This window comes from Calypte anna, chromosome 28 (assembly GCF_003957555.1).
Source record: "Calypte anna isolate BGI_N300 chromosome 28, bCalAnn1_v1.p, whole genome shotgun sequence".
Lineage (NCBI taxonomy): Eukaryota > Metazoa > Chordata > Aves > Apodiformes > Trochilidae > Calypte > Calypte anna.
The window spans coordinates 1,633,335-1,648,864 of record NC_044273.1 but is presented as its reverse complement, the minus strand read 5'-3'; the positions used below and the strand labels follow the sequence as shown (position 1 = coordinate 1,648,864).

Sequence of the window (15,530 nt, the reverse complement as noted above, 5' to 3'; positions counted from 1 at the left end):
CTGCCAGCCCCCCCCTCCATCCTGCAGCCTGCCCAGGAGGCACAGCCTGACACGAGGAGTCTGGACCAGTTCTTCCCCTGGGTCAGAGGCTGTGGAAAGACAAAGCCCTCCCACACCTAAGCTGGGTTGAGCTTGAAAATATTTCTAAAGGGTAAGATGGAAAATCCTACTGCTGGAGCAGCAACAAAATCCTGCCCGTGGGACAGGTCCAAGGCAGATTTACAGCAACTGGAGCTGGTTCATCCCTCAGTTCAGGCTGAGCACCTGGCAACTGGGCTTCCAGTTACTGCTTCAAAAAAAAAAAAAAAAAAACAAAACCACAACAAACTCATTCAAAAAACACATCCCAACTGCTCTCCATCTCTGCATCTTCTCCACCTGACAAAGAGGCAAAACGGCCAAACCTTCTCCCCAAAACCCCAGAACCCCTCTGAAGTCATGAGATGAAGGCCCAGAGGTTTTTTTTTTCCTCTCAAGCCATGACCCCCCCTGCTCCTGCTGGAGAGCCTGGCACAGCAGCTGGGGTTAATCCATAACCATCCAGATCCCCTCACAGGACACCAACCTGGAGGTGTCCCAGAACAGCCCTCAGTCCTGAGGAGCCTCTCCCAGGTGCAGGAAAGCCACAGAGCAGCCTCTGCTCCCCACTCAGGCAGCCCCAACACGGGGGGGGCTGCCCACAGACCCTCACCCAGCCCTGAGCTCGGGCACCTTCTGGGGGAGGGGGACTGCCTGCTGCCACGGTCAGAACCCTCCTGGGGGTACCCCCCAGCAAACAGACTCGAGATGCAGGGACCTCCTGCAGCCGGCCGGGCACATGGATAAAGCCCCAGCAGCACGAAGTCCCCCGTCCCGCACCCGACCCTCCCGCCGCACTGAGGCGCTCAGCCCTCACCCGGGCTTTTTATACCCGCCCTGCCAGGCTCGTGCTGCGCGTCACGTGGCCCCGCCCCGCCTTGCGTCATCACCGCGTGCGGCAGCATGGCGGCGGCAGCGGCAGCGGCGGGGGTGGCACCGGTCAGTGCCCGGTGAGTGCGGGCCCAGGGCCGGACCTCCCGGACCCGGGACGTGCCCGGCCCTGCCACCACAGCCCATCCCGTACGTGTCCGGCCTCTCCATACCCCCCTGGTTCATGCCCAGACCCCCCATAACCCTCCCCGGTACATGCCCAGACCCCCCATAACCTCCCCGGTACGTGTCCGGACCCCTATAGTCCCCTCAGTTGTTGCCCAGACCCCCTATAGCCCCCCCCGGTCTATGCCCAGACTCCCCATAACGCCCCCGGTACGTGTCCGGACGCCTCATAGACCCCCCGGGCCCATGCCCAGACCCCTCCATTACCACCCCCACCAACCCCCGGTACATGCCCGGTGCTGTCACCCCTCGGCATCCCGGGCTGGGCTCACCCGATCCGGATCTCCGCAGGTTCCTGGTCTCCAAGGAGCAGTTCCACGCCTACCTGCGGGCCCGGAGTCAGCCCGGTGGGCAAGAGGGTGCTGGGGGCGAGCAGGAGGAGAACGGGGCCGAGGAGAAGAAGGAGGAGGAGGAGGAGAAGGAGGAGGAGAAGGAGAAGGTCGGCAGCTGCTGGGGCGAACCTCCCGCCAAACGGGTGAAGTCAGAAGCCCTCGGTGAGGACGGGGAAGGCCGAGAGGATGGCAGGGCAGAGGAGAAGGAGGAGGTGGTGGAGCAGAAACGGGCCCGGGGGCAGAACAAGAGCAGGCCCTGTATGAAACCCAACCACTACGAGCAGATCAGGCTGTGCCCCTCGGTGACACAGGTACAGTGTGGGGGGTCCTGCTCTGGGGTGGGGGCTTTGGGACCCCTCTGGGCTGCTCTCATTCAGGGGCTGCAGTTATAGAATTTTATAGAATTACTGATTTTTCACAGTTGGAAGGAGTTTTTAAGATCACCCAGTTCCAACCCCCCTGCCATGTGCAGGGACACCTCCCACAGATCAGGTGTCTCAGAGCCCCATCCAGCTTGGCCTTAAAAACTTCCAGGGATGGGGCTCCCACCCCCTCTCTAGGCAACCTGTGCCAGTGTCTCACCACCCTCATGGGGAAGAACTTCTTCTAACATCTAATCTAAATCTCCCTTCCTCTAGTTTGAATCCATTTTCCTTGTCCTGTCACTGCCTGGCATCCTAAAAAGTCCCTTCCCAGCTTTCCTGTCATTTTAAGTCTGGGAAAAGCTCGTTGAAGCTGGACTCATGCTGGGACAAACCCTCTGTGAGGTGGGCATAGAGGGGGTGTGCAGGCCCACCCAGCTCTGTTGGGTGGCTGGGAGAGGGTGGACATGGGCTGAGCTGAGCAGGATGTGTGCAGTGTGTGTGGTGTTCCTGAGACAGCCCTAAAATGTCCCCTCACGTGGGAACCTCACTGCCCTTATCATAGAATCATAGAATTGGCTGGGTTGGAAGGGACCTCAGAGATCATCAAGTCCAACCCTTGATCCACTCCCCCCGTGGTTCCCAGCCCATGGCACTCAGTGCCACATCCAGGCTCTTTGGAAAGATCTCCAGACACGGAGAATCCACTACTTCCCTGGGCAGCCCATTCCAATGCCTGATCACCCTCTCCAGAAAGAAATTCTTTCTCATCTCCAACCTAAACCTCCCCTGGCACAACTTGAGACCCTGCCCTCTTGTCTTGCTGAGAGTTGCCTGGGAAAAGAGCCCAACCCCCCCCGGCTCCAACCTCCTTTCAGGGAGTTGGAGAGAGTGATGAGGTCTCCCCTGAGCCTCCTCTTCTCCAGCCTCAACACCCCCAGCTCCCTCAGCCTCTCCTCACAGGAATTCTGCTGGATCCCTTCACAGCCTCCTTGCTCTTCTCTGGACCTGCTCCAGCACCTCAATCTCCTTCCTGAGCTGAGGGGCCCAGAACTGGACACAGGACTCAAGCTGTGGCCTCACCAGGGCTGAGTACAGGGGCACATCCCAGCAGCCACCTTCCTGGGGCACCCAGTGACACCCAAGGAGTTTCAGGTGCTCAGAGCAGCCCTGTGCTCTCTGGGCCACCTTCACCCAGGCAGGCAGAGGTTTTAATTTTCTCTTTCTTGTTGCAAGGGCTGTGCAGAGAAATGCTACTTCGGCTCACGGTGCCGTTTCCTTCACGACATCAGGGAGTACATGGCCACCAAGCCAGCTGACCTGGGCCACAGCTGTGTGCTCTTTGAGACCTTTGGCAAGTGCATCTATGGTGTCACTTGCCGCTTTGCCCAGGCCCACCTTGGGGATGGCTACCAGAACATTGTCAACGTGGAGCTGGCCAAACAGTGGGAAGGGAAGGCCCTGGTGAGGAACAACCTCCCCAAGGACCTCCAGCACCAGCTGCGCAAGAGGAAATTCAGCTTCAGGAAGGCTGATGAGTACCTGAGGGCTCTGACCAAGCCCCGTGGTGATGGTGGGAAGGGAGGCAAAGCCACGGGGTGCTCTGTGGAGAAGGAGGAGATGTCCAACTGCACAACTCCCCGGGAGGGCCTCGGAGACAGCCCCGAATGTCCTGTGCTACCAGAGCAGGGAGAGGATCCCAAAGCAGACACCTTGCTGAGTCCTGGCCCCACAAGTGGTGAGGAGGCTTCCTCCATCCAAACAGTGGGGCCAGTGACAGATGAAGATGTGATAAAGCTGCGGTCATGTGAGAAGAAGAAGGTGAGAGTTTGGTCAGAGGGTCTCTTGTGTACCTTGTCAAGTGGTTGAGATTGTGCTTGGGAAGACAGAGGAGTCCTCTTAGCTGGGGGAGGGAGAGGCAGGCAGAGGACAGAGCTGCCTGGGCACTGTCATGAGGGGAAGGATGCAGGAAGGTGAGCTCCTGGGGCCATGGTGGTGTCCCTGGAGGGGTGAGAACCAAGAGAAGCTGCAGCCCCTTGCATGTGAAGGAGGGAAGGGGCTGGGAATGATCTGCAAGGACAGACCAGGCTGGGGCTGGTTGGTTTGTGTGTGCTGCTGCCCTGGTGTGAGGGCATCACCCCCCATCCTTGCACCCCTCAGCCAGGCTTGCATCCCTCTGTATCTGTAACTGCTTTGAGTTTTCTCCAAGCTGAGCAGTGAGAACAAAGAGAGCAGTTCAAGTTTCTGGTTCTCTTACCCAAAACAGTACCTTCTCTTAGAGGATTGGAGGTTCTCAGACAAACCCAGTGATGAGTTTAAGTTATAAGTGATAAAATTGTTAACTGGAATATCCTCCTGTTCAACCACTGCTGGCTCAGCTCACTGACACACTCCTCTGTCCTTGTTGTTTTCCAGCTGGAAATCCAAGGCAAGCTGTACTTGGCTCCTCTGACCACGGTAAGGGAGATAGTTCTTTCCTTTTGTCAAAAGTTGCTGTTGCCACCTTTGGAACAGAGCAACTCTCTTGACAAACCATCTCTCTGCTGACAGTGTGGAAACCTCCCCTTCAGAAGGGTCTGCAAACGCTTTGGGGCAGATGTCACCTGTGGGGAGATGGCTGTGTGCACAAACCTGCTCCAGGGACAGTCCTCTGAGTGGGCTCTCCTCAAACGGCACCATACTGAGGATATTTTTGGGGTGCAGGTGAGTTCTGTCATCTTGGTGTCCAAACTCACTTCTCAGCAGTGATGCTGAACTGCTGCAACCTGTCCTTCTTTGGTAGCTGGAGGGAGCATTTCCAGACACCATGACCAAATGTGCAGAGCTCCTCAACCAGACAATTGAAGTGGATTTTGTGGACATCAATGTTGGGTGTCCCATTGACTTGGTCTACAAGAAGGTGAGAAGATGTTCTGCAGTGGGTTTTGTTTTCTCCAAAAGATGCTTGTTCATTACCTCATCTCCTGTTACCTGATCTGCTCCCGGTCTGAACCAAAGCTCCCAATTTATTTATGGACACTAAACTTCAGTGAGAAGGCAAATAAGCTGCTCAGAGAGCTGGGGCGGGGGGAGGTTTGGCTGTCTCTGCCTGGCAGCAAGCAGAACCTGGGAGGGAAAAGGGTTGGGTTTTTATTTTGTTGGAGTCTCCTCTCTCCAAATCTTGAGGTGCCCCAAGTCTTATCTGGATCCTCTGAGGAGAGTGCTGCAGTTGAGCAGCTCCAGGGAGACTCTTCAAGGCAGAAAATCTTCACTGTGCCACTTCTTGTCCCCCAGGGAGGAGGTTGTGCTCTGATGACCCGGTCCAACAAGTTCGAACAAATCGTCCGAGGGATGAATTCAGTGAGTCCAAGTGGAGTGGAATGAGCTGATGGAGCCAACTCCTGCCTCAGCCTGGCCTCACTCCCCCATTTTTGCAGGTCCTGGATATCCCACTGACTGTGAAGATACGGACAGGGGTGCAAGAAAAGCTCAACGTGGCTCACAAAATCATCCCCAAGATCCGGGAGTGGGGAGCAGCCATGGTCACGGTACAGGGATACTTGCTGTGCTGTGGGATTGTTGGTTGGTGTCTGGGAACTCCACTTGACCAAGTCTGATGGTCACCTCACACTTCCCTGCAGCTGAGCAGCTCTTTCAGACACCTTTGACCAATTGCATGCTACCTTTTAGTGTTTTCTGCTAGTAACAGAGAGAAAGTCAGGTGCAGAGAGCATTTTTCTCAGTGCTTCTGAGCTTCGTGTCTGTTACAAAGAGATGCTGGAGTGCTCTGGAACAGAGAGTTCAGCCAAATCAGTGTTGTTAAAGGATGTCTGGGGAGGTGATGGAACCACCTCATTTGCTTGAGGATGAGCAGTTCCTGCCCACAGTAAATATTCCCTCTCAGTGTGAACAGTCACTTCTTGCTCTGGTTTCCAAATCACTGAAACATTCCTCAGGAGTCACCCAGCCCTTCCTCACCTCTGCTAAACACTTCCACAGCACCAGTCTCTTATCAACCAGCTGGGCTGTAGATCCAGAGAGATCCTTTACCCCTGGCCTGGTGTCAGTGCCTTTGCTGCAGCACATTCCTCCAGCATTCCTGTTCTGCCTTTTCCAGAACATTCTCACTGTGATTTTCTCCCCCAGCTTCACGGCCGATCCAGGGAGCAGAGGTACACGAGGGGTGCTGACTGGGACTACATAGCAGAATGTGCTAAAATAGCAAGCCCCATGCCTCTTTTTGGTAGGTGTTTTGATTGGTTTTGTCATGTGGACTGAGTGAGCCTCATGTTTGGTTTAAAATAGGTTTAAAAAAACGGGATCCCAAAGACATTAAGCCTAGGGGAAAAGTTGGAGTCTCCCTGCTGCTGCTGCTGTTATCAACAGCTCTTGTGCAGCCCAAGTCTAGCCCTGTGCTTGGGGCCAGGCTTGAGAAGCACTGAGCAGAGTAGGAAAAGGGACAGGACAGAAAACATTTGGGTATTTTTCCCTTCAGCACCGTGGCACAAACAGTCTGAGTTAAACCTTCAGGGTAGGGGTTGGGAATGGAAAAGGAGAGATGAGAAGGTTGTCCTTGTAAGGGAAACATCAATCAGAAATATCCCTGGGAGTCTCCAAACAGGAGCCCCAGAGCCTCTTTGGACAATCTGGTTCTTGGAGCCTGTGTCCATTTTGAATTTTATCCCATGCCTGGATTATCTCATTTTGACTTGCCCTCATGTATCACTTTGACCTCTGGCTTCTCCCTTCCTGACAGGAAATGGGGATATTTTGTCTTATGAAGATGCTAATCGAGCCATGCAGATGGGAGTTTCAGGAGTTATGATTGCAAGGCAAGTGCCTGGATATCCCCTTTTCTTCTGAGCTCTATTGGTGCAAGAGTGAAAAAGGAATTAAAAAAAAAACCCAACCAAAACAAACTCACAAGATGAGAAGTTTCCTCTTGACGAAACTCCTCTTTGAAAAGTGGTAAGATCAGTTTGCATCTGCAGGAACTTAGAGCAGCTTCCTGTTGAAATTGAAAAAAAAAATTAATTTAAAGGAGCAAGTAAGTGCTGGAAAGTCTCTTCAATTGGTTGACTGCTTCAGAAGCATCAGTCATGGGACTAACAATGCACGGGGGGTTTTTTTGGCTGCAGGGGGGCACTCATCAAACCATGGCTTTTCACTGAGATTAAGGAACAGAGACACTGGGATATCTCCTCCAGTGAGAGGTTTGATATCCTCAAAGACTTCAGCAACTATGGCCTTGAGCACTGGGGCTCAGACACTCAGGGAGTGGAGAAGACCAGAAAGTTCCTGCTGGAATGGCTCTCGTTCCTGTGCAGGTAATTCTCCCTAGGAGAGAGGAGCTGGAACACAGCAAGCCTGTCCCCTTTGAACAGCAGCACACATTTCCATTCATTTCCTTGCAGGTATATTCCAGTTGGTTTATTAGAACACCTACCTCAGAAAATAAACGAGCGGCCACCTTACTACATGGGGAGAGATTACCTGGAGACACTGATGGCAAGCCAAAACGTGGATGATTGGATTAAAATCAGGTAATAAAGCACTGAATTCATTGAAGTTGCTAAAAAGGGACATTTCAGAGCCCCCCCAAAGTCACCGTGCCTGTGTGCAGCCTCTGTAGAGGGGGTGAGGACTCCTTCCCATCAGTTTAAGAGTTTGTAGGAAAGCAGCAAGGGTTAACCAGCACTTCAAGGTCTTAACTGAGCTTGGAGTTGTTTGAAGAGCTCTCTCAGTCCCTGTAGCTGTTTCAGCAGGTCAGCCAGTACCCACTGCAGATGGGGAATAGCTGACCTCTCTCATGACATGTTCTCCATCCCAGGACAGTTGTAGGATCCAACAGAGGAGAGCACAACAGTACTCAGTACTGTTCTGAGGCAGTAAGCAAGGCAGCAAGTTCTCAGGCAGTAAGCATTGGATTCCTCTGTGCTCTGCCTGGACATTTCCCATCCCCAAAACTGAGAGAGCTGAGCCATTTCCCCCATTTTTCATTATCTAATTTCTGACTTCATGCAGAAAGGTGCAAGAAACTTGTTCCCCCACATCTACAAGTCCTCAGACACTGGCTTGAATTGACTTTGCAAGCTCAAAGCCACTGGCAGTGAGAGCTGGAGCAGCCAGCTGCTATTCCCCACCTCATGGAAACAGAGATTAGCAAAACCAGCACAGCTACAACCTTCTCTGGTTTGGTTAATCCTCATCCATTTTGTCAGAAGTGGGAACAGCTGCCTAAAACCACATTACAAGTACTTCAAGTTGTGATCAGGATTTTAGAATGCCATTTTTCAAGCAGAACCTGCCCACATTAGACTGCACAAAGACCTCTGGTCTTTGCAGTGCTGTGTAACAGACATTTCCAGCCATAAGAACTCAAATTTTAAAACCAATTTAGGATCATTTATTAAAGCTCATTTTAAGAAGCAGCTGACCAGAAGCAGGGATCTCTTGAGCACACTCAATTTCTGGTTTTGTGCTGTAGATTCAGACTCCTGCTATGCAGTTCTGTGCCCTGCTGGGATACTCACATGCTGACATGTCTTAGGAAAGTTTTAGTGATATTGTATTGAACCAGCATCCAGGAAACAAGTTAAGCCTCCTTGATTATAAAGAAAATTGCTCTGCACTGAAAATACAATGTGTGTTCCAAAGTGTGAAATAGTTGAAGCCTTAAGCTGGGATAAATCTGATTGCAGTCAAACTTACATCATTTTAGGATCAGACTTTAATACTTTTTGGCACTAAGAGGGTTTTGGCTCTGCACAAGCTCAGCAAGAGGCAGGGAGGAGCTTTGCAGAGGCTCATGTTGATTTTAGGTGTCACTGCCAGTGGTGAGGCTGGTGTTCAGGTCACCAAACTTGGGAAACCATTTTGCCCTGGACTCTCAGTGACTGCCCAGCAAGGAGGGCATTGCCCTTACCTGAGAGCTGGGTCCCTCCAGTGCTTAGTGTGGGGTTAAAGCTCAGCACCAGAGGTGATTCTGTGCAGCAGCCCTGAATCTTCAGGAGGGTAAGGGCTTGGTTTGTTTCATCTGACTGCAGGCACCAGCAGTGCAGAGCCACATGGCCACACAGCAGCTGGGTACTGGTGGTTCTGTTGTACTGAGCACAAACCTCTCCTGGGTTGTGATTTTATCATTTTCTTTCTTCCAGTGAGCTGCTTCTGGGACCTGTGCCTGCCAACTTCACCTTCCTGCCTAAACACAAGGCAAATTCCTACAGATAGGGCTGAAGAGGCCCTTTCCTACAGCAGAGTCAAGAGGAGGCATTAGGTATGTGCCTGGTGAGGATCTCAAGTGTGCTCCAAACTGAAATAAAGTTTTATGTTTTTAGAAATGTGGTTGCCTTTACACCCCCAGCATTGGTCCCTGTCACAAGTTCTGCAGCAGATGGTCTTGCACAATCCTGCAGCCAGAGGTGCCTTGCTAACCAAGAGCAATCTGTTTAATTAACAGGATAAAGGCCAGGAGATATCTTTGGCCTCCAGTTCCCAGCAGTTGTCCTGACTCCCCCACAGCACACCCTGCTCACATAGCAAGAGGCCTCAGTTCCTACCATGATGTCCTTGGTGGTGCCAAATCCTCCACACATACAAGGAGGGGATGAACTAACCCAGTCCCTGGGGTCCTGTAGAGCACAAACAGCCCCAGCATCTCCTCATCAGATGTTGAGCAGAATCCAGTCCTTTTTTGGGAGCACACAGCAGTGGGTACCATCTCCTGGGTGTCATACAGGCAGGGAAAGTGCAGCCCCCTCCGAGGGGATCCAGAGCAGCTTGTTTCTCCCATCAGGGAACTAAAAGTCCTGACAGCATTACTTGTCACAGCACACATCACCAAGTGACAATGCATGTTCTTCCATCGTGTTCTTCAGTTCCTTTTATTCCAATCTGTCACTCCAGAAAAAAAAAAAAAGAAAGGCAACAGTTGCAAAAGCATTTGCTGTGTGGCACTCACAGCACAGCTGAATCAACTTGTTTTTTCTCCCCCTGAAAAACACTTCTTAAAGAAAAAAAATACTTGCACTCACAGCCCCCAAAAGCAACCTGCAGGGCCTGAGGCTTAGATTTTTCTTTTTTGTTGGCTTGGGTTTTTTTTGTTTGTTTTTGTTTGATTTTTGTTTGGTTTTTTTTGTTTGTTTGGGGTTTTTTTTTGTTTTTTGTTTGTTTTTGTTTTTGTTTTTGTTTTTTTGGGTGGGGTTTTTGGTGTTTTTGTTCAATAAAAGCTGCTTCTTCAGAAAGGCTCTGTGCCTGTCCTCCAGCCCAGGACTCAAGGCCTGGGGCTCCTTCCACCCATTCCCACTGCCCCCCCAAGGATGTCCCAGCTCTGGGAAGGGACCAAGGCCCCCAGCCAAAGGCCCTGGCACCATCAGACCCTGAGAGCTGCCCATAGGGGCTGGGGGTACCCCAGAACCCCCATCACCCTTTCCCTCCGCAGCAGGGGCTGGGGAGGGGATGGAACACTGGCAGCCCCCACATTCTCCTGGGAGCCACCAGAGAGTCCTTAGCAGCCAACAAACAGAAGGAGCCCTGGTGCAGGCACCACTGCAGCACCCCAGCACCCCAGATCCTTCAGCCCTTTGGGCTCCCAGAACCCTTCTACCCCCATGGCAGGAACTGACCCTGACCCCCACACCCCAGGGACAGACCTGGGACAGGAGTGGAGGTGACCACTGGCTCCTGTCACTCGTTCAGGCTCAGCCAACATCCATCCCCAGCCCTTCCCTGCAGCCTGAGCACCCCCAGTGTGGGGGGTACCCCAGGGCCCCCCCAGCAGGTATGGACCCCTCTCTGCTCTGCTACCTCTGGCACCTTCCCCAGCCCCCGGGTGCTCCCACATCCCCACCACATCCAGACACTGCCAGGGGGCTCAGCAAGCCTGGGCTGGGGTCCCTGCCCTCCCCTGGGTGCTGTATGCCCAGAAAATCCCATTTCCAGAGCATTTCCCACAGCCTTGGGGCCATCTCTGCCCTCTCACCCCCTGTAAGCCACTCTGCTCCCCGAGCTGCTCCCCCATCCCTCTGGCACAGCATTTCACCCCTGGGACCACCCTGGCCCCCACCTCCCCCCTGCCTGGCACAGACCCAGAGGACATTTGGCCATCGGGGCCACCTGGGTGGGTGCCCCTGGAGGGTCCCCCCAGCCCAGCACGGCTCCACCTCACCCACCCAGGGCTGCAGAGGGCTCCGTGTGGCTCCTTCCACCCCCCTGGGTCTCCTGTGAGGTGAGGGGCACCAATTCACCTCCAGCAGACACCACGGCCCCGCTGCTCTGCCAGGGGCTGCCCTGGGGGCTGGGGGACCCTCCTGGCCGGGGCAGCCCCCAGACCCCCCAGGGCCCACCCCAGCAGTTCCACTGCCATCAGGGCAGAGCGCTGGCCCCAGCCCCCCTGCTGCTGCTCAGCACCAGCACTGAGCACACCGGGGAGCAGGATGAAGAGGTCACCTCAGACAGCTCCCGGGGACACTGCCACCTCAGACACCACCTCCTCAGGGCCAAGCTCGGGCAGTGTCATCTTCCTGGGCAGAGATGTCCCCCCGACCATCGACCTCACCTGGGACAGTGATGAGGACCCCCCCAACCAGCAACCTCCTCCCCAGCCCCTGAGCACCTGGCACTGCCCCTCGAAGACCCCCTCTGGGTCTCTGAGTGCTCCCTGGTGGCAGTGGGGGGGACACCACGAGGGGCCCAGCAGCAGCCCCGGGTCCGGGGACCCCAATGACAACGGCGCAGCCCCCCCTCTCCTCCCCGCCACTTCACCTTCCTCTGTGTGCCCGAGGAGCTCCTCATGGCCGGTCACCGCGTCCTGCGGCCCTAAGGCGCCATCGCAGCCTCTGAGGAGCTGTCACGGGGCTGGAGGGGCCAGAGCCGTGGGGCGATGAGGGCAGGGACTGGCACCGACCCAGCCTGTGCTGGGGAACGGGGGCAGAAGCGGGGGACAAGCCCCGGGGTGATGGAACCCAGGAAACGCAGGGCTCTGGCAGGCAGCCTGGGGGGGCAGGGAGGGATGGGACCCAGCACAGGGGTGAGGGGGGAGAGGAGGGGTCGGGGAGGGGGAGAGGAGAGTTGGGGTGTTTGGGTGCTGTAACTTCGGAGGGATGGGAGGAGAAGGGATGGGGGCTGTTAGAGTACCTTTGTTGAACTCTTTTCCCTTCTTTTGGGCCATTAAAAGCCGTTTCCCTCTAGAGCTCTGTGCCTGTGTGAGAGGGGAAGGGAGCACAGGGGCCATAGGGAAATGGCACCCAAGAGGTGCCAAAGCCCCCCCTGAGCCCCAAATCAGAGCCCTGAGGGGCACCCGGCTGTCCCCAGGGCCCAGTCCCTGCCATCAGGACAGGCAATGGCAGGGGAGGGGGACACTGCCCCAGGCAGCCAGGACAGACAGGTCCCTGCAGGACTGGGGGACACAGCCCCACGCAGGAAGCGGCACAGAGCCCCTGGGCCAAGGACAGAGCTTGAGGGGCTGTGGGGACACCAAGGACAACAAGGGCTGCATGGCCTTGGCCATCCCCAGTGTCCCATCCCGCAGGCACAGGGCTCACTGCAAAGCCCTTCAAAGCCTCCAGACAATCCTGCACTGCCTCAGGTGCCACCATGCTCAGCTCAGGAGCCCAGCTTTGCCTCACTACCTCGGCAGAAGAGCTGCCCAAATCACCCCAAAATGGTAAAGGAGGGAGCAGCAGGTGCGGAAGGGACCATCCACCCCTTGTCCATCTGCCCCCTGGGGAGCTGCAAGGCCAGCACCAGAGAAACAATAATAATAAAATAAAAATTATTGAATAAAAATCATTGCACTGGCCAGAAAGTGCCTGGAAACTTCATGTCTCTTTATTGCTAATTTCTCATCCCAGCTCCAATAGCCTGGGAGCAACACAGCCCCCAACACCCTGGGGAAGCAGCGAAAACCGTTCCAGGTCTGGCTGCCAGAAGGTGCAGGTGAGGTCCCTGTCAGGACAGTCCCCAGCACGGGGGCTCAGGGGGGCTCAGCCCCTTCCCTGGGGTGGTGGGAGCTGCTCCCCCTCCTCCCCCCCCTGCAGGCTCAGTCCCCTCTGCTCCAGGGCTCAGCATCTCCTCTTGCACACTCACCCCCAGCATCAGCCTGGCCCCAAAACTCCTCTGCCCTGGAGCAGCTTTACCACCACTTGCAGCACTCAGGGGCCACAGGGAGTTCTTCTGCTCCAGAGAAGGGGAGAAATAGCAAAACAAAACAAAAAAACCCACCAAAAAAAAACCCCTCAGAGCCAAAGGTCAAGGAGCCTCAGTACCGGAGGACGAGCTCTCCTCTCCTGAAGCTGCTGCAGAATCCCCGGGTGCCGTGGGGTAGCACCTCATCCCGTGGGCCCAGGGACTGGGGTTCTCGTGTCACCCCCGGGGCATTGCCAGGAGCGGGGTCGGCATCAGGACAGGGGCTGCTGCGCCAGGGCGCCCAGACCCCCAGCCCATTCCCCCAGCCCCCGCGGGGGCTCTCGGGGCTGCAGCAGCCACCGGAGCAGCTCCCGGGGGCCTCCAGCGGGGGGAAGATGCTGCTGGTGAGGAGCGATCTGGTGAGGGCATTGCTGAAGTCACCGGGCTTGAAGCTGCTGCGGGGCCAGGGGGTTGACGGGGGGTCCCTGTGCAGGAGGAGGGGTGGTGACCCCGGGGTACGGCCCTTTCCCAAGGAGTCCCCGAGGCTGTAGGGGAACGTCGAGGTTGTCGCTTGCACCTTCCAACTCCGCTGATCCTCCAGCTCCTCCTCTGCCACCTCCCTCTCAGCCCCGGGTTTCTTCTTGGAGCCCTTTCCGCAGAGCCGGACCACCCTGATGCTCTCTCTGCCCAGGCAGCTCTGGTGACCGAGGTCCTCAAAGGCCTTTCGGGCACTCTCCAGGCTCTCGTACTCCACCAGGGCACAGCACTTGCTGAGCAGCTCGGGGAAACGCGGGGTGTATTTCCTCACATCCGAGGGCAGCTTCCGACCCGGCCGCAGGATGCGGATGGAGGCGATGGCCCCGAAGGGACTGAACATCCTGGTGATGGTCTCCAGGAAATTCTTCTGGAGAGGCAGGAGCACATCCTGCTCCTGGGGCAGCAGCTCCCAGGCCAGCAGCAGTTTGCTGGGAGGGACGCTCAGCAGGGACTCGGGGACGGGGATTCGCCGCCTGACTTTGGTGCCCTCCTCGTTCACCTCCAGCAGCTCTGAGAACCTCAGGGCGTAGAGGGTCAGCCTCCAGTCCCGGGTCAGGTATTTCACCTGTGGGAGAGAGGGGGACACAGTGTCCCCAGGAGCCTCCCCACCCTCAACCCACCACCTTGGTGGGCAGGCTGCACACATCAACCTGAAGCTATAGCAAGGCAATAGTCTCCTTTCACGTCAGAATTTTCAGGTCTGCAGAAGGTCCCTGGTGCCCTCGGGGACTGTAGTAACAATCTAGAGCTCCCACACACATCACACCACCAGCCCTTCCCTGGAGTTTTTTAGTTAAGGGAAGATCTCTTCCCAAGGGATGATCTCTCCCAGGGCAGCCTGGGGAGCCACGGGCAGAAGAGGTGAATCCATCCCCAGGTAGATTGAGGACTGTCCACTCCTTCCCCTGGGTGGAGAATTGCTGCAGCACATCCAAAGCAGAGCAGAGCCCAAGTCTTCACCACCAGCACTTTGCCAGAACACATCTTGGACTTCCCCATACAACCCACTGGAGACAGCCAGAGCCCACCCAGACACCTTCCACCTGAAAGTACCTTCCACCTCCCTACCCTGTGCCCAGTGCCATTGCCTGCCTACCTTCTTGAAGGATGTCAGCAGCTTGATGCTGACAAAGCCCATCTTGTTCTTCTGGACATGTTTCAGGAGGAAAGCATCCTTGGCCAGGTTCTCATCAGAGAGGTAGAACTCCACCTGGGCAATGATCCTCCGGACCAGCTGAGGGTCAGGGATGGAGTAGTTGCTACCCAATAGATCAGCCTCCAAACTATCACTCACATCACAGAAGCTCCTGGAAGAGCACCAAGGAACACAGGCATGAGCTGGTGTTTTTTGGGATGTGCAGCCACCACAGTGGGAATGGCAGAGACAGCAGGAGGCCCAGGGCCATCAGCTTTGCCCAGGCTTATGGGGAGCAACACCAGCCTGGGCATTGCCAGGAGCACCAGACCACAAACCTAAACCCATCCCAGACAAGGGGCACATTCCCTTGGGGACAAACCCAAGGCTCAGCCCCACGTACCCACTGAAGCTCACCAAGAAATCCTCCTGGCTGAGCAGGGTGAGTGAGTGGCTCCGTGGTGGATGGAGGTGCAGGGCAGAGCAGGAATTCCTTTGTACCAAGAGATGGGAGCTACAGCTGGGCTGGAAACTGAGCCCCAGGGCCACCCCAGAGCTACATGAAGACATTGTCCTTCATCTAGGACATTACACAGGAGAAGGACAGTGCTGGGACCCTTCCTGGCTGCAGGCAGCCCCAGGGCAGAGCTCTTGGCTGTGTCCTTACCTGCTCCAAAGTGCTGGGGAGGGCAGAGAATCCCAACTCGACATCCCCGAGCCCTGCAGGCAGCAGACCCCAACCCTCCCCAATACCACCAAACCAAGGCTGTAATCTAAGACAAGACAAAGCAAAGACAAAAAAAAAAAAACCAAACCCCAACAAAACAAAAAATTAAAAAAAAACAAATAAAACCAAGCCCAAGTACCTAGGACACCCAAGCTGCTGCTTTATATGAGCAGCCACCCAGAAACAACCCAGGGGGGTGG

At 55.4% G+C, this 15,530-nt stretch overlaps 2 protein-coding genes across 4 annotated transcripts; one reads left to right on the top strand and one right to left on the bottom strand.

The window, feature by feature from the left end:
* Positions 1 to 955: 955 nt before the first annotated feature.
* On the top strand, positions 956 to 9,792 carry DUS3L (dihydrouridine synthase 3 like). 3 transcript variants are annotated; one of them, XM_030466577.1, is made up of 13 exons: positions 956 to 1,028; positions 1,426 to 1,777; positions 3,065 to 3,649; positions 4,244 to 4,285; positions 4,379 to 4,531; positions 4,611 to 4,727; positions 5,102 to 5,167; positions 5,245 to 5,355; positions 5,954 to 6,050; positions 6,564 to 6,639; positions 6,946 to 7,134; positions 7,222 to 7,350; positions 8,965 to 9,792. In XM_030466577.1, exons 1-13 carry the CDS (start codon positions 982 to 984, stop codon positions 9,035 to 9,037), a joined length of 2,037 nt encoding a protein of 678 aa, XP_030322437.1. In that variant the 5' UTR covers positions 956 to 981; the 3' UTR covers positions 9,038 to 9,792. The 3 variants fall into 3 exon arrangements, with proteins under 3 accessions (XP_030322437.1, XP_030322439.1, XP_030322438.1); XM_030466579.1 differs by having other exon boundaries at positions 1,021 to 1,098; XM_030466578.1 differs by lacking the exon at positions 956 to 1,028 and adding an exon at positions 1,037 to 1,128.
* Positions 9,793 to 12,742: 2,950 nt separating this feature from the next.
* LOC103528277 (la-related protein 6) lies at positions 12,743 to 15,173 on the bottom strand. The gene is made up of 3 exons (XM_030466582.1): positions 15,007 to 15,173; positions 14,565 to 14,775; positions 12,743 to 14,033 (listed from the first exon to the last, which is right to left on the bottom strand). Exons 1-3 carry the CDS (start codon positions 15,171 to 15,173, stop codon positions 13,065 to 13,067), a joined length of 1,347 nt encoding a protein of 448 aa, XP_030322442.1. The 3' UTR covers positions 12,743 to 13,064.
* Positions 15,174 to 15,530: the final 357 nt, after the last annotated feature.